We start from the raw sequence: 24,526 nt of genomic DNA, 5'->3' as shown, positions 1-24,526 counted from the left end.
TTTTCATCTTAATCATCCCGCTCGTGCTCTTTTCCAAGCCTATCGCTCACCATAACCCTTAATCTTATTCTTATTCTTAATCTTCCTGTTAACCTATTTTTACTACTTTTTCTCAAACCATTACCCTTATTCTTACTTTTACTCTCACTCTCCATCTTTCTCTTGTCCTTTTTACTTTTCCGACTTGCCTCCAGCTTCGTCTACTTTATCCTCCCATTTTTTCTGTTTTCTCTTTTCTTTCATGTTCCCGTTTCCAATGTGGAGATATATCGAGTTTCACTCTTTACCGCATATTACATTGCTAAGATAGTAGAAAAAAAGAAAAATAGTACGAAAAGTTGTCCCTTCCTACTACTTTAAAATTCATGACCGGACTATGAGGGCCGTAAAATTTTTGTTGTTGTACTACAGATATCGCCTGTCTGGTTTTATTGCGTAAGAGCAATACGAATATCGTTGGGAATATTTTGATTTACTATATTTTTGGAAAAACCTCGTTTAGAAGTTTGCGTCTAAATCTGAAACTTTTTTGTACTATGTATGTATAGGACCCAACCAAATTTGGTTTTAAATTTAGATTATACCGAAATTCCTGAAAATGAATGTGCCGAACAGGGTTTCTATACTTTAAGTACCCTCATTAGTACAAATCAAAAAACCTAATAAATATATCTACTTTTTTCTCTGGATCTGTTTCGTCATTAAACATTCGATACCAATCAATCATTTTCTGTTCCTCTGCACGTTGCGGCATCGTTAATTTTTCCAAATAATTATCGATACACTTATTAAAATTTTTGATAAAATTGAGAAAACGATCTAAGAAATCGACCTGCAATTTATCCAAACCATTCTTCTTTAACAGCATTTCCAGAAACATGTTTTCAGTGGTAGCATTTTCATGCTTTGTTTTTGTAGTATGTTCTTCCACCATCTCTGTAAATTTTACAACAATATCATATGATTCGTTGAATTCTATATGCTCGCTTTGTTTTGCCAAATTATCGGATATAACTATATAATCGTTAAAACTTTTTAAGTGCGCTTGTAAAGCTACAGTAGGCTCCTCAAGTGTGGATGCTTCTTTAACAACTTTACGTAAAACTGTAGTACCTTGTTTGATTGTAAAATCTGAAAGTAATGCAAATTGCTCAAGCGTATAGAAAAGTAGCTTATTACGTTCTGTGAGTTCATTGTTGTTGCTGTTGATATTTCCCATGCTAATATTGTTGTCAACATTGTTAGATTGCTCACGTACGATGTTGTTGTTAATTTCATATTGCTGCTGTTTGAACGCCACCTCTGATGCCTCGATTGGGTTGTTGCTAAGTGCTTCTGCATTCCGTTGATGAAAGGCGTTAGTGTACTACAAATTGGATTGATTGGGTTTATTGATTGTTAGAGGACACAATTACTTATTTTTGATTGATCGTGCTAACCTGTGCCGAGAATAGCAAACTGCAAAGCAAAAATAATTTGGTCTCATGCATCTTGTGCGCCTTCAAGAAGTATTATAATAAAGTTTCTTTGTTAAGACTATGTTGTTTATTTTTAATTTTGTTTTAGTCGGGTTTTCAGCATCACTCTTCACGTTTCGAATACCACTCAATTTGTACTAAATTAGTGTCTAATAATTTTTAAATACAAAAATAATTTTGTTATCGTCTACGCTGTGCAAGAAATAAATATGTACATAAATACATATTTACTACGAGAATAAAATCACTAATATACTTATGTATATACAATTTTATATTTAAAGTATGTATATTAATATTAAAGTTCAATGCGGTCAACTTATAGCGTGAATTATTTTATGCATCGCCCGTTCATGATGATTGAGCTGCTATATGAAGAGCTCAGAGCTCAAAGATTTTACTTGCAAAGTGATTTCAGTGCAAATATGGCGGTATTAAGAAAAGTTCGATTATTTACTTGATACTTTCAACATTTTCACAAGATTCGAATCGAGCTCAAGGCCAGAACAATAATTTTTTTCTAATGATAATTATTGTTATTTTTTAATTTTTCTAAATTTGAAAAATTCTATTTTGTTTTTGGAATAGTAAGTAGAAAATTTTTCAGACAACCTGCCATAGCTGCGCAGATAGATCCATTTCGAAGGGTGCTAAGCCTTCATCATCAGTACGCTTTAGGCATGCTGCGCTAACCATTTAGCTATACAGCGGTGGTTTGTTTAACTGGCAAATTTGCTACTTCTATTCCTGAATCGAGCTCAAGGCCAGAACAATAATTTATAAATAAAATATAGTTGGTAAAAAGGAATAGAAGTAGCAAATTTGCCAGTCAAACAAACCACCGCTGTATAGCTAAATGGTTAGCGCAGCATGCCTAAAGCGTACTGATGATGAAGGCTTAGCACCCTTCGAAAGGGATCTATCTGCGCAGATATGGCAGGTTGTCGGAAAAATTTTCTACTTACTATTCCAAAAACAAAATACAATTTTTCAAATTTAGAAAAATTAAAAAATAACAATAATTATCATTAGAAAAAAATTATTGTTCTGGCCTTGAGCTCGATTCGAACCTTGAATGATTTATCACTAGGCCGATAAAAACAAAAACAATTTTCACAAGATATCTTTCAAAATGAGGTTGAGCAGATGGCGCCTTTTGTTTCAAAAACGCAGTATCTCAAAAAAGGGTAATTCTATACGAAAGCATGACACTCTTAATACATGTCCAAAATAATTGGGAGGAATATCAAAAGAGGCGTTTTGGATCCAGGATCGTGAATCCGAAAACGCAAACCAAAAATTTTGAGTCGATCAAAAGATATTATTTAAAACCGAAAAATGACCTCGGAGTGCTCCGAATCCGGGGAATCCATTGTATTTTTGCGCAGAACACCTATTTTCTTCTTTTCCTCCGTGCTTATAAAAAATTACCCTGGGTGAGTCCAACACCGGATTGGATACCAAAACTATATCCGCGCAAAACTCTTGTGTTTACAGTTTTATTTTTTGTATGGGTACAACAAAATCATCAAAATTACAACAGCCGCATGAAAATTTTCAATTCATTTTGCAAATATCTCTTGACAGACTCAAACTATATCCGCTTTCGGATTCGAAATCCAGGGTCCAAAACGCGTTTTTCACACCCCTCTTTATATTTTGGGATGTGTATTAGGAGTGTCATGCTATCGTATAGAATTACCAAAAAAAGTTTCGAAAAAGATCCTTCCCAGAATTTGATATCGGTAGGTACATTTTGACAAGGCATTTATGAAAACATTCTGAGATAGGTAGTTCTTTCGAATTCTGAGATACGACATTTTTAATCAAAGAAATTCTGAGATTTTGCGTTTTCGAACTGGCAGTTGAGATAGAGTGTGTTTTCACTCCGACGTCGATATGTAAGTTTCTCTGTTTCTGTGTTTCCAAATATTTCTGTTAGATTATTTTTCCATAGCCCCATAAAGTTTAACTAAAATCTTGCACTGTGGACCGAGTGACGTCAAAAGTTCAAAAAGTTTTCCAATTCGATAAGAAATAACGGCTAATTGGTTGAGCTTAAATTTATTAGATAGGTTACAGGAATTTAAAATATGATAAATCAAATTTAAGCTATATATCGTTAGCTTAATGTGAAAATGTGCTAAGTCAACTTTTACAAATTTTACAGCAGACGAAAAAAACTGAATAATTTTTGAAATACCCATCTTTTTTCAAAACTGTTAATGAGGATACCTTAATTGCAATCCTTTTGAGTGTAAAAGCTTTGAAAAAGATAAATAAAACAATTTCCGCACTCAAAACAAATTTTTTCTCCCGACTTAGCACTTTTTACTCAATATGTTTTCCAATCACTCCTCCCCTTTAATGATTGAAGCATAACACTAAAACTATATATTTTACAAAAAATACTATTTATTTGTCAAATTATTTCTACCGGTTCTGATCTGGACTCTTTTGGCGGATGGTGCGCAGACAATAATTTATTTTTAAACTCAAACAAATGCTGCGTTGTGTCTTATTCCAAAAAAAAAAAACTGCCACATACTTTATCTACAAACTAAATGCTAAATCTCTTAATCGTTGTCAAGAGAGTAAACACTTGGGTGTAAACTTTGACTCCAAACTCTCTTTTTCTAGTCACATTGACTTCATTGTTTCAAAATTTATTGCAATGGTTGGGTTCAGTAGACGTAACACCAGTGACCTTAAGAACCCTATGACGTTGAAGGCACTTTATATATCCTTGGTCAGAAGTGGTGTTGAATATTGCTCAATAATATGGAATCCTTTCTATGACTCTAACTCCTATAAAATTGAGGGACTTCAAAATTTTTTAATAATATTGCTTTACGTATGCTTCACTGGCCAGGCGGCCTCCCATCACATACAAGCAGGCACAAATTGCTTGGACTTCAGGCTTTGCATGACAGAAGAACTTTTATCTCTTCATGCTTGCCTGTAATGTAATAAACTTTAGCTGCTCTGATTTATCTAATTTGTTCATTCCATCTTTGGCATAACAGATTACACAGGCTGACAGCATCTCAGACCCAGGGACCGGACTATATATTTTCAAAGGATTTTGATACGATGAATCGAAATCTGGCCTCAAAATTGCTCTATCAGCTCTGGTTTTCGAGATATTCTAACCTAAAAGTGCAAAAACACCGTTTTTGCCCATATTTGAGGTTATATAGCCTTGCAGATGTTTTCTTTCACCAAAATTAAAGGATGGCATCTTTGCATACAAGTCTTATTCTTTCAACTGGCGTTGAGTTGGCTCAAATATCAATTTTTTGTGGTGTGGTAGGAGTGGTTTCTAAGGGTTAAGGGATACGGAAGTTGATGGATTAACAGTTAAGTTGGTTGGCCCACTTGTGGTGTGATATATCTAGATAATAAGACTTATTTTAGGAAAAATATACTAGTAAACGCTGTCCCAAGGGTTAAGTGGGTTAGACTGCTTGCGGTATGATAGGGGTGGTTTCTGACTTATGTAGGGGTGTTGTGATAGTGTAAGGGTCTTGTGAGTTAGCAAACTTATGGTGTGAGACAAAATTTTAAGAAAAATGAGACTCAATTCAAGAAAATTAGCAATCGACTCTATCATGTCTATGTTATCTCAATCGATTTTCAGGTGTAAGGAAATTTAGAAACAAAAAAATTTCAAAATGCGATATCTCAGCGAAAGAAAATGATATTTGAGCAAACTCAACGCCATTAGAAAGACTAAGGCTTGTGTTCAAAGATGCCATCCTTTAATTTTGGTGAAAGAAAACATCTGCAAGGCTACATAACCTCAAATATGGGCAAAAACGGTGTTTTTTTCACTTTTAGGTTAGGATATCTCAAAAACCAGAGCTGATAGAGCAAGGGCAGATTTGGATTCAGAGCATCATAAACCTTCGGAAATATATAGTCTGGTTTCTGGGTCTGAATAATGGTTGAATTTTGTCGGCCTGTGTTATTTATCGAAATAACTCATAAAACGAATTATGCTATGAATGAACCTATAACTAGGACTATACATCAGCTGGAAGGTTTAATGTGGTCATATAAATCGTTCCTGAGATGGTCGGGCTAGTACCTTAATAGTGCTTTGCTACCGGAACGTACCGGAACGAACCGAACGGTCCGGCAAAGTACCATCAACATCGGCCCAAAGCCTTCGGGGAGTGTCTTTATCGTTAATACAACAACAACAACAAAGCATGTACTTTTAGACTGAATGAATTAATTCAGATTGATATTGTAACGATTTTACTTGCAAATCCTCTCATTTGCAACCTTCTGCTGAGTTCGAATCACTAAACTGTTGAATAAATAACTCCAATATTTAATAATGTAAAATGACCTTTATTAAAGTACTTCACAATAAATAACTATACTATTGCCCGACAGATAGCGTGCTTAATTGAAACTAATTGTAGCGCCTCTATCTGTCGCTGCCTTTTATACTCTTTGATTCCCTCGTTCGCATCTTCTAGGCGCTTCCATTTCCAGAATCTACTAGTTGGCCATCAGCTATCAAATTTCTCAGCTGCAACTACAATTGCACGATTTTATAGCTTCTCTCATTGCATACTTTCGGGAGTATCTCAGATATATGCATGTGGTTGTGCGTTGCTTCTCAGCTGCGTGTACGTACATATGTGTAGAAATAATTATTGATTCGTATATGTAGATACATATTGATTGATTTATGGATGTGCATGCCAGTCACTGCTTAGCATCGTTTAGAGATGACAGTACTCCTTAGTGTTGCTAAAATTCGTAACAATATTATTGACTGGTTGAATTACCACATTTTTAACACGCTTTTATTAGCTTGGCCTGTATCTATGTAACGGAAACTTTGAGCTTAATTTTCACCGGTTTCTAGAAATCTGATTAATTTGTAACTTTGCATACGGACAGATAAAAATGCATTAATGTGATGGTGTAGTGACACAAGGTCAACGGCCATAAGGTCAATTGGCCTTATTACCACTTTGAATGACCATAAGTTTGATTGAAACTTTGCACACGTATCAAAGCTCGATCAAAATGCATTAATGCAACGGACATAAAGTCAATTGGCCTTATTACCACTTTCAATGGCCATAAGTTTGATTGAAGCTTTGCACACGTATCAAGGCTCGATCACAATGCATTAATGTGATGGTGTGGTGACATAAGGTCAATGGCCATAAGGTCAATTGGCCTTATTACCACTCTGAATGGCCATAAGTTTGATTGAAACTTTGCACACGTATCAAGGTTCGATGACAATGTATTAATGTGATGGTGTGGTGATATAAGGTCAAAGGCCATAAGGTCAATGGGCCTTATTACCACTTTGAATGGCCATTAGTTTGATTGAAACTTTGCACACGTATCAAGGCTCGATGACAATGCATTAATGTGATGGTGTGGTGACTTAAGGTCAACGGCCATAAGGTCAATTGGCCTTATTACCACTTTGAATGCCCATAAGTTTGATTTAAACTTTGCACAGGTATCAAGGCTCGATGACAATGTATTAATGTGATGATGTGGTCACATAAGGTCAACAGCCATAAGGTCAATTGGCCTTATTACCACTTTGAATGCCCATTAGTTTGATTGAAACTTTGCACACGTATCAAGGCTCGATGACAATGCATTAATGTGTTGGTGTGGTGACATAAGGTCAACGGCCATAAGGTCAATGGGCCTTATTACCACTTTGAATGCCCATAAGTTTGATTTAAACTTTGCACAGGTATCAAGGCTCGATGACAATGTATTAATGTGATGATGTGGTCACATAAGGTCAACAGCCATAAGGTCAATTGGCCTTATTACCACTTTGAATGCCCATTAGTTTGATTGAAACTTTGCACACGTATCAAGGTTCGATGACAATGTATTAATGTGATGGTGTGGTATTATAAGGTCAAAGGCCATAAGGTCAATGGGCCTTATTACCACTTTGAATGGCCATTAGTTTGATTGAAACTTTGCACACGTATCAAGGCTCGATGACAATGCATTAATGTGATGGTGTGGTGACATAAGGTCAACGGCCATAAGGTCAATGGGCCTTATTACCACTTTGAATGGCCATAAGTTTGATTGAAACCTTACACACGTATCAATGCTCGATAACAATGCAATAATGTGATGGTGGGGTGACACAAGATTAACGGGCATAAGGTCAATTGAACTTATGACCACCCCAAATAGCCATAGATTTGAAACCTTTCACATAATGCGAAAAACGCATTCCTTTATTAATAATAGAATTGGATGCATGGCACATCTACGAAAGAGCATACTGGAGCCCTTTTTAACACACTTTTATTAGCTTGGGCTGTATCTATCTATGTATCCATGTATGTATGTAACGGAATCTGGAGTGGAGCCGAGAGCCCCGGCAATGAAGAGCTCCCAACTCCGTTGCACCTTTTGAAGCATTTTAAGATAGATACTTTTAGCTAGTGCAAGCCACCATACCAAGGCACCATAAAGAAGAATCGGGGGCACAATGGCTGCGTAAATCCAGTAGGTCACATTAGGGGAGAATCCCCAGGAGGTGCCAATTGCCCTCTTGCAGGTGAACAGCTCTGCTGCTGCCTTCTTGGATCGCTCCACTATATGGTCACTCCATAATAGCTTCCTATCCAGAATGACTCCCAAATACTTGACTTGATCGTTAAACGCTAAGAACGTACCCCCAATTCTTGGCGGTGTAAGTTTGGTACTTTGTACCTCCTCGTGAAGAGGACAAGCTCGGTTTTTTCCGGGTTGACTTCCAAACCTGTGGCTGTGGCCCAGTGCGAAATTTTGGATAGTGGCCCTTCCATTAGGTTGCAAAGAGTTTGCGGAAATTTCCCCCGCATGGTGACGCAGATGTCATTTGCATACGCGATCACTTGGTGACCTTCTGACTCCATGAGGCGTAGTAGTTGGCTGATGGTAACCACCCAAAGTAGCGGGGAGAGAACGCCGCCCTGCGGAGTGCCTCTGCCGACCGGTCTGCGGATCACGCATTCACCTAGCTCAGTTTTAATCTGCCTACGCGTAAGCAGATTGTATATAAACTCCACCACGCTCGCGTCAACCTCCAAATCGGCCAGCGCCGAGGTGATGGCCTCAGGGAGAACGTCGTTGAAGGCACCCGCTATATCTAGAAATGCCACCAGTGTGTATTCCTTGAGGTCAAGTGACTTTTCGATAGCGGATACCAGTGAGTGCAAGGCCGTGTCAGTTTACCTACCCTTAGTATAGGCATGTTGAGCTTGCGAAAGAAGCTATGGCTCAATCCTCCTCCTGATGTAGTCCTCTCGGAGTTTTTCGAGTGCTTTTAGCAGAAAAGAAGATAAGCTTATAGGCCTATAATCATTTGGTTTAGAGTGGGAGGTTTTCCCTGGGGTTATAACGACCACGTTGACTTCTCTCCACGATGCTGGTACGTAATTGAGCCTAAGACAACCAATAAACATCCCTTTTATCCAGGGCCTTATAAGTTCGGCAGTATAATGTAGCTGAGCCGGAAAAATTACATCCAGCCCCGGCGATTTATAGGGCTTGAAGCTCTTTCAAGCCCAATCAATCCTTTTATCATCTGTGATTTCGCTTATTAGCTGATCATTAGGTGACCCTCCGCTAACAATATTTGAAGACACGCCCGCGCTTGCTGGGAAGTGTGTATCCATAAGCAAGTTTGTGGTTTCAGCGCTGGAGTCCGTCCAGTGCCCATCCGGCTTTTGGACGTAATCCTGGAGCAGCTCCAGGATGTCAGCTGGGTCCGTTGGCGTCACTGGAACCCAGGCTCTAGCCCTTGGTCGTGAGGGGATATCACGCGCCCCACTACCTTGAGGCGCGCGCCCGAATATACCACCCCTATCAGCGTGACGGCGGACCTATAGAGGTTTACCGACCTGGCGTTGTCACAGGCAATTAACTTGACATTGCCTTGGAAGCACCCTGCATCGGTGTAAGATGGCGGTGGACCAGGGTGGTCTTTCTTGACCTTTATGGCCACCGTAGCGAGCGCGGCCTCGATCCACTTCCACTGTTGTTTCGGGATCCTGCCATCTTCGCTGCTCTCGTTTATAATGCCAATGATTTGCCGACCCTTGGCAATTTCGGCGTAAGACCGCGTCCAGCCTCCCTGCGTCTTGGCCCTTTTCGGTGCCGTGGGCTTGGATTCGTCCATGGACCGCTGGCGTTTCGAGGTTTCATCACTCTCGACTAAAAATTTTTAAATTACTTGAACTAAAAAATTAAAAATAATTAATAGTTTAAAAAACTAAAAAACACGCTTTTATAGCTAACCGAACTAAAAACTAGAAAATAATTTTCAATTAAAAAGAGTTTATATAACAGTAGTAGAAGGTCAAACAATCATTTATATTTAATCACCTCAAAATAAAATTATAATAAAATTTAAGTTATTAACAGAATAATTTAATTCACAGTAAAAAGCGTGGGGTGCTTGATATTGAATGTTACAATCATTCTATTGGCAACTATCTGTGAGGAATGATATGAAGTGTAGTCAAATGCACCCCATGCTTTTTAATCTGAATTAAATTATTCTGTTAATAACTTAAATTTTATTATAATTTTATTTTGAGGTGATTAACTATAATTGATTGTTTGACCTTCTACTACTGTTATATAAACTCTTTTTAATTGAAAATTATTTGCTATTTTTTACTTCGGTTAGCTATAAAAGCGTGTTTTTTTAGTTTTTTTAAACTATTATGTATTTTTGAACAGCTGACATTTACACATCATTGCCCACAGCACGTAAAAATTAAAAATAAAAATATTTTTTTTTTGCGATCGTTGTATTTTGAATTCAGTTTTAAAACTGCATTAAAATACAAATTTTCAAAAAAATTGATTTAGCACATTTTCACATTAAGCTAACGATATGTGTTGCTCACGAAATTCTATAATATGCAAGGCTGATTAATCTGAAACCAAAATTAACCAATATCAAGTAGCAGTGGTGAGGAGCCCCGAAAAAGTAAAACCCTGGAATGTGTTTGTATTACATGGGTATCAAATGGAAGTCATTAACGAATATTTTAAAAGGGGGTGGGCCATAGTTCTATAGGTGGACGCCATTTCGGGATATCGCCATAAAGGTGGACCAGGGGTGACTCTAGAATGTTTTTGTACGATATGGGTATGAAATGAATGGTGGTAATGAATATTTTAAAAGGGAGTGGGCCTTAGTTCTATAGGTGGACGCCTTTTCCAGATATGGCCATAAAGGCTAAATGCAATTCGAGCGGGTCGGTCGTGTTTAATTTTGCTCTTGGAGTTTGTTTTAAAACATGGTCAAAACCAATATAAAACTCGTCTAAATACCGTCATTAATGTGAGATAGAGACTCAGGAAGCTAACGAAGAGGTTATATTTAAAATCTAATGATAAATATCAATATACTGTGTCTACTCTAAAATATTGTGAGAAAGTGACTCAAATAAACTAATAAAACACATACGTATGTATGTATGCATGTTCGTCTAACGAGATACATATGTATATACAAATAATATAAAATAGTGAAAAGCGCGCGGTTTCAAAGACGAAATGTCCGAAACCCCCAAATGTGATAAATGCAAAGTTGCAATACGTGGAGAGACAGGTGTCAGGTGTGTGGGTGTATGTGGAAAGGTATACCACTCTGCACCAAAATGTTCTGGGTTGGATAGCTACAAAGCCAATGTAATAGGATCGCATCCTATGGTGAAGTTTATTTGTGATGAGTGCATTACGTATATACATAATGTTGACTTAGTTGTAAGAGACATGCAAGAGAGTGTTAACAAAAATAGTATATACTTAAAAGAATATAAAAATGAATTTGAACGGGCAATACAAACCAGCAAGAGAGAGCTAAAAGATTTAATGAAAGCGATGGATGATAAGTATCAGGCATGCTTAACGAACGAAACGATATCATTTCGTTACGATAATCAACGTTAATAAACGAAACGAAGTGACTTCGTTTCGTTTATTAGCGTTGATTATCGTAACGAAATGATATCGTTTCGTTCGTTAAGCATGCCTGATAAGTATAATGAAAGGTTAGCGACCTTAAAATGCACCAAGAAATGTACTTAAAAAATGCAGCAGAAATAAAGAAAGTGCGGGAGGTAGCAGAGCAAATGATAAAACAAGTGGAAGTAGTGGGAAATGAAAATGAAAAATTATGTAGCGAAATAAAAACAATAGTGAAAGATAAAGGCAGTGTGGCGCAACAGCAAAAATCATATGCAAATGCACTGAAAATGAGTGACAATATTTAGATAAACTAAACGTAGGATGGGAAAGATGCAGGTTTTACGATGGTGTTAATGTGACAACATGTTTCAAATGTAAAAGATACAACCATAAAGCGACCGAGTGTAAAAGTGATGAGGTGTGCAGCAAATGTTTGGGTAAACATAAAACCACGGAGTGTAATGAAACGCCTATAAACAAGTGTATAAATTGCATAAGGGCCATTGAAAAATTAAACTTAGAACTAGATGTAAATCACTTGTGCAATAGCCGACAATGTCCGGTTTATTTAAAGCACTTAAGTGCAAAAAAAGCATAGGCTTGGCTATTAGCAACTAACGCACTACTCAGAAGTTACAGATCAACTTGAGGATTATATTCCCGCAATAGTTAATCGAAAAAGCAAGTCTGCAAAAGCTGATAACAATATATTAAAATGTATTTACCTAAACATTAATAGTATAGTTTCGAATAAAAGTGAATTGGAAGTGACGGCAGAAGTTCTCAAGCCGGCAATCATATTATGCTCTGAAACGTGTACAACAAAAGATATTGAAGATAGTGAATTAGAAATAGCATCTTTTAACATGATAAGATGTGATTCCCACAGTAGGCATACTGGGGGAGTACTAATATATATACATAGAGAAATAAATTTTAATATAATATATAATGATAGTGTAAACATGAATTTTTGGTGCATTATAATAAAATTGAAAAAAACTTGGAAAAAAGTGGCAAATAGGGGTGCTCTACCACTCGCCCAGCACAAGTGATGCAGCCTTCCTAGACTATTTAAATGAAATATTAATTGATAAATATGAAAAAAGTAACCACAATATACTAGTTGGTGATTTAGTATCAATATGAATCACATATCAACATACAGTACAAAACTGAATGAAATATTTTCCGTGTTGGGTATGGTTCAAAAAGTGGATTTTAATACACGAATAACGGATACAACTGAATCTAAAATTGATCTCATATATTCAAATTCTGAAGAAATAAAGTGTAAATCTTTGCAAGCATACAGAATTTATGATCATGAAACAATAATGTTCAATGTTCAAATATCTAAATCATATAAGATGAGAGTGATTAAGAAAATAATTGCTTGGGATAAATATAGTAATGACAGTTTATTAAACCTACTTAGGTCCTTTAATTTTACTTTCAATGAAAATTTATTAATAGATGATAAAGTTGAACTAGTGAACCACATTTTAACGCAAGCGATGGAAAATTTAACCTATGAAAGAGAAGTACATATAAAACTAATGAATAAGTGGTACGATAGAGAACTTGCACAAATAAATAAACATAAATTTTATTTGTATACATGTGCTATACAGACAGGACTGTGGGAAGAATACAAAAATATTAATAAAATGTATAAAAACCTAGTTAAAATAAAGAAAATTAAATACATGGAAAATAAAGTTATAATGAATGAAAACAACGCCAAAGATATGTGGAAGTACCTCAAATCGACGGTCTGCTTGGCGCGGGATAACGATGGTATTAATAAAGCGGTAATCGATGGTATATTGGTAGAAGATGAACTTGCCTTGGCAAATGGCCTTAACAAATTTTTTATAAATAGTGTGATAGAAATAAATAACAATATAGAATATTTCGATATAGCACTCAGCGGTAGTCAAGCCAATTCTGAATTTAAGTTTCCTAAAATAACGACTGATGAAGTTATAAAAATCCTGAAAAATTTAAGTAAGAGTTCAAGTACAAAATAGGTGACAGGAACATTCTGTTCGATGGCGTAATGAAGGACTCTATAGTGTATACAGGGTTTTTCTATGCCCAAATAATTAATAGCAGTTTGGAGGATGGTATTGTACCAGAAAAGTGGAAAATGTCAACCGTGATTCCAGTTGAAAAAATTAAAAAGACAATACAGCCAGAAGAGCTTAGACCCATAAACACCTTACCAAGTGACGCTAAAATCCTTGAAGTTTATGTTAAGAATCAATTGATAAAATATCTATACTCAAACAAAATACTTGTCAATCAACAGTCGGGTTTTAGGAAAAAACATTCGTGTGAAACAACTCTTAACTTTGTGATATCGGAGTGGAAATATGATCTAAATGATAAGAAGGTGGTGGTTGCTGTCTTTCTTGACCTTAGAAGAGCCTTCGAAACGGTAAATAGGGAAATCCTTATCAAGAAACTTCAACAAATTGGTATTAAAGACATAGAGCTTGCTTGGTTCCGCAGTTATCTAAAACATAGGAAACAGCGGACAGTTATAAAAACAGCGATATCTGATGTATTGGAAGTGCCCATAGGCTTACCACAAGGCTCGGTCCTGACACCAATATTGTTCCTAATATATATAAATGATATAGTTAATGCGATACAAGACTGTGATAACAAACTATATGCGGATGATGCATTACTTATGATCAGTGACAATAATATTACTACTGCGGTATTAAAAATGCAAAATGATCTCAACAATTTATACACATGGCTATGTGCGAATAGGCTAAAGCTTAATATAAACAAAACCAAATATATGGTCATAACAAGAAAAAGTATTAATGATGAGGACTTAAGTGGGCTAAAAATAAATAATGAAACCATACAAAAAGTTAATAGCATAAAATATTTAGGGATTATAATTGATAACAAACTTAAATTTGAAGAACATATAAACTACACAGTTGCGAAAGTCGCGAAAAAGATTGGTGTTGTGCAGAGATCTACCAAGTATATACAAGAAAAGTATAAAATAATTATTTATAAATCTATTATTGAACCACATTTTGTGTATTGCCCATCGATATTCTTCATAATAGCGGACAAAGAAATTGATAAGCTACAAAAGCTTCAAAATAGATGTATGAGGTTTATTCTTAAAAAACGTAGAGATGCTAGAACGGCTGATATGTTAAGAAAGTTGAACTGGTTGAGTGTCAAGCAAAAAATTTATTTTCATACAATGAAATTGATATTTAATATAAAACATGGAAATGTACCTGAATATTTAAGTAGTAACGTAGTTCTAGTGGAGCAAACACACAATATAAATACTAGAAATAGACATAATTTTAAATTGACATTTTTTCGAACAGAAATAGATAAGCAAAACATTTTTTACAAAGGCCTAAAGGGTTACAACGAGCTCCCATCGTAAATTAAAAACTGCAATGAAATCTTAGTTTTTAAGGCAAAATTATATGAATTTTGTAAAACTCTACTTATAAGATAGAATAGTACTATTTGTATCTTGAAATAGGCTTTAAGCCGTAATAAATAAATAACTAATTAACTAACTAAAGGTGGACTAGGGGTGACTCTAGAATGTGTTTGTACGATATGGGAATCCAATGAAATGTGCTAAATATTATTTTAAAAGGGAGTGGGCCTTAGTTCTATAGGTGAACGCCTTTTCTAGATATCGCCATAAAGGTGGACCAGGGGTGACTCTAGAATGTTTTTGTACGATATGGGTATGGAATGGGTGATAATGAATATTTTAAAAGGGAGTGGGACTTAGTTCTATGGGTGGACGCCTTTTCGAGATATCGCCATAAAGGTGGGCCAGGGTTGACTCTAAAATGTGTTTGTACGATATGGGTATCGAATGACAGGTGCTAATGATTATTTAAAAGGGAGTGAGCCTTAGTTCTATAGTGGACGCCTTTTCGAGATATCGCCATAAAGGTGGACCAGGGATGACTGTAGAATGCGTTTTACGATATGGGTATCAAATGAAAGGTGCTAATGATTATTTAAAAGGGAGTGGGACATAGTTCTATAGGTGGACGCCTTTTCGAGATATCGCCATAAAGGTGACCCAGGGGTGTCTCTAGAATATGTTTGTACGATATGGGCATCTAATGAAAGGTGTTATTGAGTATTTTAAAAGGGAGTGGGCCTTAGTTCTATAGTGGACGCCTTTTCGAGATATCGCCATAAAGGTGGACGAGGGGTGACTGTAGAATGCGTTTTACGATATGGGTATCAAATGAAAAGTGCTAGTGATTATTTTAAAGGGAGTGGGACTTAGTTCTATAGGTGGACGTCTTTTCGAGATGACGTCATAAATGTGGGTGAGGGTTTTAAAATGGAGCCCTTAGTTGTATATGTGAATGCGTGTTCGAGATATCGACCAAAATGTGGACCAGGGTGATCCAGAACATCATCCGTCGGGTACCGGTTACTTATTTATATATGTAATACCACGAAAGGCTTTTGATATCGCCCTGCAGAACTTTTTCATTTTCTTCTGCTTAATATGGTAGGTGTCACACCCATTTTACAACGTTGTTTCTAAAGTTATATTTGGCGTCAATAACGTCAATTACCATGTTTCATTCATTTTCGTGTTTGGTATAGAATTATGGCATTTTTTTTTTTATTTTTCGTAATTTTCGATATCGAAAAAGTGGGCGTGGTCATAGTGGAATTTCGGCCATTTTTTATACCAAGATAAAGTGAGGTCAGATAATTACGTGAACCAAGCTTAGTGAAGATATATCGATTTTTGCTCAAGTTATCGTGTTAACGGCCAAGAGGAGGGACTGTGTATAAGAACTGGGCGTGACTTCAACCGATTTCGTCAATTACCGACATTGAATCTATGCCCCTACTAAATTTCACAAGCATTTGTAAATTTTTGTTCGACTTATGGCATTAAAAGTATTCTATACAAATTAAATGAAAAAGGGCGGAGCCACGCCCATTTTGAAATTTTCCTTTATTTTTGTATTTTTTGCACCATATCATTACTGGAGTTGAATGTTGGCATAATTTACTTACATATATACTGTAAAGATATTCAGTTTTTTGTTAAAATTTGACTTAAAAACATTTTTTTTTAAATGGCCGTGTTCTTCATCCGATTTTGCTAATTTTTTAGCACATATATAGTTATAGTAGTAACGTTCCTGCCAAATTTCATAATGATATCTTCAACGACTGCCAAATTACAGCTTGCAAAACTTTAAAATTACCTTCTTTTAAAAGTGGGAAGTGCCACGCCCATTGTCCAAAATTTTACCAATTTTCTATTCTGCGGAGGGTTTCATCGCTTTATCCTTCTTTGGTAATGAATTATCGCATTTTTTTGGTTTTTCGAAATTTTCGATGTGCGTGATTATCGATATCGTTCATTTTAAATAGCGATCTGAGATGAGTGCCCAGGAACCGACATACCAAATTTCATCAAGATACCTCAAAATTTACTCAATTTATCGTGTTAGCGGACAGACGGACGGACGGAAGGACAGACATGGCTCAATCAAATTTTTTTTCGATACTGATGATTTTGACATATGGAAGTATATATCTATCTCGATTCCTTTATACCTGTACAACCAACCGTTATCCAATCAAAGTTAATATGCTCTGTGTGCAAAGTACGCTGAGTATAAAAATGTCATTCCATATTTCCCCAGTGTTGAATTACATACCCACGATTTCAAGGTTTACTGCATGGCGGAAACATACAAGGTGCCAGCACTGTGACATACCTACAAACATAAATAAAATTTCCATGTACTTTGTTTTTGTAAATCGATGGACTAATTTCAAAATCGTACTGCGCCGGAAGTTAATGTATCAAATCATATTAAAAAAGTACAAAGAAGCTGTCACCGTGCTGCCCCCTGGTATCAACAGAAATGAAGTGTCTCTACTGTGGTTCAAAAACGCTTCGTACCTTCTGCTCACTGTAGGTTGGCCAGAAAATAATTATGAGACAAAATTCTGTATTTAAAATTCTGTTTCCAAAATTCTGGATTCAAAATTCTGAGTTACAAAATATTGTATGTTAAAATGCCGTTTTCAATATTCTGTTTTTCATAATTCTGTATAAAAAAATTCTGGACAGTCAAAATTCTGTTTTTCAATACAGCATTTTGAAAAACAAAAACAAACTTAGGCGAGACTTCTAATGAAAATATAGTTGTATTTCACCACAACCTAAAAAAATATGTATAAATTACTAAACAAAATATATGTATTTCATCTTGTCATATCAGAATATGAAACTAATTTGCAGTTTAGTGTACCCATAATAAATACCTGAGTGTTGCCGTTAATTTACATTCTTTAATATATCATGTTATTGTAAGCTTTGCAAAAATCACCAGACCTACGATAAGAATAAATAAGAATAGAAACATAAAAACATATCTGTGAGTACTTTGTTTTTATTTTTCCTTTATAGCATATGGAAATGCTTTGCTTAGAGAGTTTGCTTTTCCATTGATAGTAGCTGATCGGCGTGATAACTTGAAGGTTAAAAATATTAAATAATTTAACTTTTCTGTGTTCCCAGTGAAACTAACACAACTTCTGATCAATATGGCAAACGCGTATCTAGTTAATTCAAATAAAGGAAAGGATATGTTATGTGTTGAAGGATTTCGTTATTATTTTGAGCGGTCCAAAAAAAAAAAAAACTCATTTAATTGGGCCTGCTCCAAAAGAGTACAATATAAATGTCGTTCCCGCGTTATCACAAAATTTACTGAAAATCTGCATCATATCATTAAGCATTCTGAATGTCACTCACATGAACCTTTTGCCGATAGCCTTAACGTGGTAAAAGCAAATAATTTGGTGAAAAAGCTAGCGAAAAAAGTTTCTTAAATACATGCCAAATAATCCAGAAATCTGCTGTTGAAACACCCACCCAGAGCCATGATTACTTACCAAGAACCGTAGCTCAAAAAAGAAAAATAAACAGAATCAGAAGGTCAACGGCAATCATTCATGAGCCGAGATCGCTAGAAGAAATAGATATACCATTCAGTTTGTATGTTTCGGAAAACGAACATTTCATTTTATCTGAAAAACACGTTCAAAATGAATTAATAATAATATGCGGCACTAAATCATCAATAGAATTACTTGATAAAAGCGACTGTTGGATTATTGATGGAATTTTCGACGTGGTGCCTTCTATAATGTGACTTCTCGATACATGGCCGTGTTGAAGGGCAGATAGTTCCCCTTGTTTTCTGTATAAACTTCATTTCTACATACATGCATACATATATTACCTATAAAGTAAATTGTTTTTGAATTATATATTTGATTCTTAAAAATCAGAATATGAGTGCCTTATATTCAACAATAAAAATTACCAGAATTTTTTGTCTAAAATTATTTAGAAACCAGAATTTTACTTTCCAGGATTATGACCCTTCGTCATTATGTCCATCCAGAATTTTGGAATACAGAATTTTGATTCGAAATTATTAAGTCGCGCAAAATTTTTTTTTAGTTTTTGCCAGAATTTTGACCCAAAATCATTTTGAAATACAGACTTTAGTCACTATCCCGCTCACTGTATTTATCGGTGGTTGGGAACATGGCCCTATTAGCCATCGTTTCAAAATTCAAAATAATATTGCCGCTCGTAATAAGTCCATGGAAAACTCCTGTAAGAACGATACCGGCGTCCTTGTAACCGATATCCATAGAGTACTTAGATTATGGATAGAATACTTCTCTGCTCTCCTAAATGAGGCAGTGATGCACCGCTCGTCCGATTATGACGAAATCAGAATAACAATAAACAGATTAAAAAACAGCAAGGCTTGGGGGTTAATGGATTGCCTGCGGAGCTATTCAAATACGGCGGCGAGGAGCTGGTGCAGAAGAGGTGCAGAACTTCAGATTAAAGAAGGTACAAAAGAAGGGGTAAATAAAATGGTTGAAAGAAAAAGCGGATACAAAAGAAAATCAAAAGGTAACATAAAAAAGTCATCAAATGATGGTAAAGAAGAAAAGCATCAATTTTTCCGCTGTGGCAACACTGCGCACACAGCGAAAAAGTGCACACACAAAGACGCAAAATGTCATTTCTGTAAGAAACGAAGGCACTTACGGAAAGTGTGTGTTTCAAGAAAAGTAAAAGAAAAAAATAAAATAATTAAAAACAAATTTTTTAGTTAAACGGTTTTATTGAAAACAATACTTACATGAAATAATAATAATACGAAAAGCTAGAAAATAATTAGGTAGGTCCTAGGTACTAGTCATCACACTCCTTATCAATCTAGTGCGTTGATCAGACAATTACCCCTGGAAAGTCATCGTTATTTTTATAACGTAGAGGTCATCCCTCGTCGATTCGACGACGGCATTACTCAAAGTCCTTATTATATTATCCTACCTATCAAAACCTACGAAAATCAATATATTCACATTACCTTATTTATATATCTTCTAAATAAAAAAATATCAAATTGTTTTTCTTAAATCTTTTTATTATAAATAAAATTTTCACAGCTCTGATTCATTTGGTTTTGTACAAAATACAAACTAAGAAACATAAAAAAAACTAAACAATTTAATAACATATTATTCACTGAATGGTATTTTTTCATAAATATAATACTATTAACTGAAAAAATAAAATATTTTCAGGAATGAAAGTTCTCATTTTGTACAAGAGGCAAAAAGCTCAAGTTTATGCTCCCCACAAAGACTTTTCTTACATTTTACACAACATGATTTCGTCATCCGTCGCTTAGCAGGGGGACAAATTGCGCAAATTTTTCTCTTTTTTGTTACATTTTTTTGGCGATTATTATCTGCGGTATTTTCATCAAAAGAAATAAAATTTTCACTATTTGATCGCAACGACGTAGGCAATGCTGGTACTTCAAGTCTGTTTGTCAAATGACTTTGAACAAGGGCAGAATGTAATTTTTTCATAAAAGCTGGACGACTGAGAGGTATTTTATTTGTCTGAAATATGTTGTGTGAATAAATAATGTAGCTGTTTATAAAAGCCATGTTCAATATGCCAAACAATTGACACATTGGCCATCGGTTTGTTTTGCGTGAACAGCTCATAACGCTACACATTAGGTCAAAAGTATCAACTCCTCCTTTCGTTTTGTTGTAAAATTCGATCATGTAGGGTTTGTTTAATTTAGGGTTTACTGCTCCTTCCTCATTACAGGATGATAATAAATATATTACTTTACTCGGCTTCGGTTTATATGATAGAAGCGTCAGCTTATTATCATAGCAAAACATTGACGTATTACACTTACGACCTTTTATATTTTTCATTTCACTCGGAATTTCTCGTTTTTTAGAACGGAGAGTTCCAACCATTGTCAGCTTATATGGTTCGCATAACAGTGATTTAGCAAGAGGAATCGAACTAAACCTGTTGTCCATTGTAACGTTTCTATTTGAACCATGTACAGTTTTAGTCAGCTCTTTTACGTAGACATACCAAGTGGAAATGTGGTTTTGTTTGATCCTTTTCCCAAATACGGCATAGCATCAACCATGTAGTTTGTACCACTATCACATATCATTATCATTTTGAGTCCATATTTTTCTGGCTTGTTTGGAATGTACATCCGGAAGCTACATTTTCCCCTGAACGCCAGTAGTTGCTCGTCAATCGTAAGGTATTCTCCAGGCGTATAGTTTTCACGGCATTTTTGAATGAACATTTCCCAAATTTTTCTAATGGGGGAAAATTTGTCTTCAACTATTTCAAGGCGTGCAGATCTATCGTCAAATCGAAGACACGACATAAGAAATTGGAATCTAGCTTTTGTCATTATCGAAATATATGATATTCCACCATAAGATCTGTCGAACAATTCATCTGCCGACAGATGCTGATCTTTCTTGACTGCTGTTAGTACCAAGAGTCCAATTAAGGCAGAAATTTCATTTGAGGAAGTTGCTTTCCTTTGAGCTTCATCTGTAGTTACAAGTAAGATGGACTGCCGATTAACAATCTCAATGTTTGTCCACTGAACAATTTCCTCCACGATCTCTGGTGTAATGAACATCTGGAAGCATTGCAGTGGGTCTGTTATATTTTTGCAATGGCGTGTTGGTCCTCGAGCTTTATGTACTACATTTAGACCATAACGATAAAATTTTCCCTTTTGTGTTGATCACTTATGTTTATTTTTGCCCCGCAAAATAGATTTATTAAAATAAATTATATTTAACTTGGCTCTCAATAAATGTAAAGGTATGTTATCTTCATCTGTGTCGGTTGATTCTTCTGAAAAACTTGTTTTGTTCGATTTCTGCATCTGATTCTAGTTCGCTGTTGTCTAACTCATAGTCTAATCCATTCTCGTCGTCGCACATTGCAAGAAATTTTTCAATTTCTTCGTCAGTATAAGTTTTTCTGCCACTCATCTTGTATTACAACTGTACAAACCAAACAGATAAATAAGCAAGAAAAATAACTTCGGAACGAAAAACTCACACAAAGTTCATCGCTCGTCTTTTCGACTACGCATATTTAAAAAATAAATACTTACAAAGATCGTACGAAGCCAAGCAACTGCAAACGTCAACAGCTCAACAGCAACTAACGCTGTAAACAAACAAGGCACTTTACAAAGAAAGGAACAGTGTGATAACGGTAAAGTAAAAACTCGCGTCGTCGAAACAACGACGCATGACTTTCCAGGGTTAAATAAAAGCGTTGGGCGCGTGAAATTTCTAAAAATGTGAGGCGTAGCATAACCTGATAAAGCAAGAGGAGTTTTAGCATTTCTGAAAAGATGGGCAAAGAAGTTTAGTGATCCTTACGTTACAAAAACCCTTTTTACATCATTGGTGAGGCCGATATTAGAATATGGATCGATAATTTGGAATTCGCGTTATCAAGTTCATGTGGATAGACTAGAATCAATTCAAAAACAGTTTTTACTTTTCGCCTTTAGAAATCTTCAATGGGACTCTCCGTATAATCTTCCTCCTTACACTAATCGATTAAAACTAATAAATCTTCCTACCCTTGCAAGTCGTAGAGAAATGCTAGGTGTACTATTTATGGCTAGACTTTTAAATGGATCGATTTCAAGCCCATTTCCATTGAATGAAGTAAACTTAATGTTCCATGCCGAGTTTCAAGGCATTATAAACCTATAATTCTTAAACAATGCAGAAGCAATTTCCAACTACACGAACTTTTTCTATGTTTTGTTACGGTCTGCTGTTATGGTCTACGATTACGGTCCACTTGGGAGCGTTTTCGTGAGAACACACCTAGTTACTGGTGATGGGGCGAAAGTTGCGATACAAAAGTATCGAAAAACAAGAAAGAAAGACCGGCGATCACTAGCGAAAAAATTGCCACGAGTTTCCGGAAAAGTGTGATTGGCTTCAGCTGAAATTTGTGGCGGCCCGGCGATTATAAAAAGGATCGTGTAACATCTGTTGGCGCAACTTCAACAGCAAGGCGCCAACTGCTTCATTAACATTATTGCTACATTAACTACACATCCCCACTTATATTCAGGTGAGTTTCCGGAAAAGTGTGATTGGCTTCAGCTGAAATTTGTGGCGGCCCGGCGATTATAAAAAGGATCGTATAACATCTGTTGGCACAACTTCAACAGCAAGGCGCCAACTGCTTTATTAACATTATTGCTACTTCAACTGCACATCCCCACTTATATTTAACTAATCGCAAAACACCCTAGCCGGCTGTCACATATTCAAACGAGTATTGTGGAAGAACCAAAAGACTGCAACGAGGAATTGCAGGCCGATTCCTTAGCCCAACTACTAGAAGAACAAACAGGTGGTAATAAACCTTATCACGGTTGTGTCGTGTCGACACATGCTCAACGTATATAATATCCAGTGAAGTAGGTCGGCGTTTCACAGTCACACTTAGTGCGGAAAGTTCTAGTGATTCCGATTCGGATGCGGACGGCACTAAATTAAATGTTGATGAGAACCTTTGCTATCCGAAGATAAACCCCTTTCTCTACGCTTACGAAGTAGACTACCACCTTCGAAAAAGCGTTTGACACCAATTCCGCCTCCAGGGCCAGCAGTACGCCGCCGCGTAATACACTTAACGCCAAAATTACCAAGTCACCCAGATCGTAAGGGTCAGCACGAAGTTTAATCACCACCAGGTTCACTCGATTACCTCGGACCAGAGCGCAACAACCACCAACAGTACCAACACCAACCTGCAACGACAACGACAACGGCAGAGCCAACACCAAGGGCCTGCAACCTGACTTGGGTGAGTTCGTTCGGGCTACAGACAACCAAATTTTTTCCGACCTTTAAATTTAATTACTTATGATAGATTGAGTAGGTAATACTAGTTAAGATATACTTATAATTATGTATGTACATGAGCGGTAAAGGGGGGGATACAGTCAGTTATACCCAGTCAGCATTTTGGAAGTGTATCAGGAAGTTGATTAAAAAGCTCAGATGTAAAGTGTTCCTTGTATTCGAAAATCAATGTACCGTCGGGAGAAGGGTGTACTCTGGTTGGGAATGTTCCTGAATGACCATTTGCAAGCCACATTTTCTTTTCTCCTTTATTCGTTTTATCATCATATTTGCTATGACATTCCATTAGCTTACACAATCTTTATTTTTCGTATTCAACCACAATTATCAATCTTATAAAATGTGTTTTGAAATCATTTGGGAATATGCTTACGATTCATTTTTCCATCATATTTAGTGCGTAATCCAATATTATATTATAAACGTATTTCCTCAGCGGATGAAAGTGTCAGGAAGCTCGAAGGTGAGCTAATTAAAACCTCAGGTAATTGCCGATAGTTAACTTGAACGAGGTTCACACACGACTACAACATCCAACATTGTCTATGGTCATCCTCTTGAATAATGGTAGTGTGAGGTTTTAACAAGCATAGCCCATGTGGGATGTTGAAGCCGGAGCATATCGAGCTTAAATTACCAGCGGTTCAACCACATCGGAGCTTCCGTACCACGGTTTCATACACTGTAACCTTTTTCTTTTT

At 36.1% G+C, this 24,526-nt stretch overlaps 1 protein-coding gene across 2 annotated transcripts; it reads right to left on the bottom strand.

Annotated features, from left to right (window-relative positions):
• Positions 1–96: 96 nt before the first annotated feature.
• LOC137239712 (uncharacterized) lies at positions 97–1,618 on the bottom strand. Of its 2 annotated transcripts, XM_067765327.1 has the most exons (3): positions 1,440–1,618; positions 1,180–1,366; positions 97–1,113 (listed from the first exon to the last, which is right to left on the bottom strand). In XM_067765327.1, exons 1-3 carry the CDS (start codon positions 1,488–1,490, stop codon positions 641–643), a joined length of 711 nt encoding a protein of 236 aa, XP_067621428.1. In that variant the 5' UTR covers positions 1,491–1,618; the 3' UTR covers positions 97–640. The 2 variants fall into 2 exon arrangements, with proteins under 2 accessions (XP_067621428.1, XP_067621427.1); XM_067765326.1 differs by having other exon boundaries at positions 97–1,366.
• Positions 1,619–24,526: the final 22,908 nt, after the last annotated feature.

Source organism: Eurosta solidaginis, chromosome 2, assembly GCF_040869045.1.
Source record: "Eurosta solidaginis isolate ZX-2024a chromosome 2, ASM4086904v1, whole genome shotgun sequence".
In the NCBI taxonomy this organism is placed as follows: domain Eukaryota; kingdom Metazoa; phylum Arthropoda; class Insecta; order Diptera; family Tephritidae; genus Eurosta; species Eurosta solidaginis.
This window is presented reverse-complemented; position numbering and strand designations above follow the sequence as displayed.

Excerpts from the sequence above, each read along its gene's own strand:
- LOC137239712 (XM_067765326.1), bottom strand. The coding sequence starts at position 1,490 with ATGCATGAGACCAAATTATTTTTGCTTTGCAGTTTGCTATTCTCGGCA. Across the intron at positions 1,367-1,439 it reads GTTTGCTATTCTCGGCACAG|TACACTAACGCCTTTCATCA; the intron begins GTTAGCACGATC and ends TCCAATTTGTAG.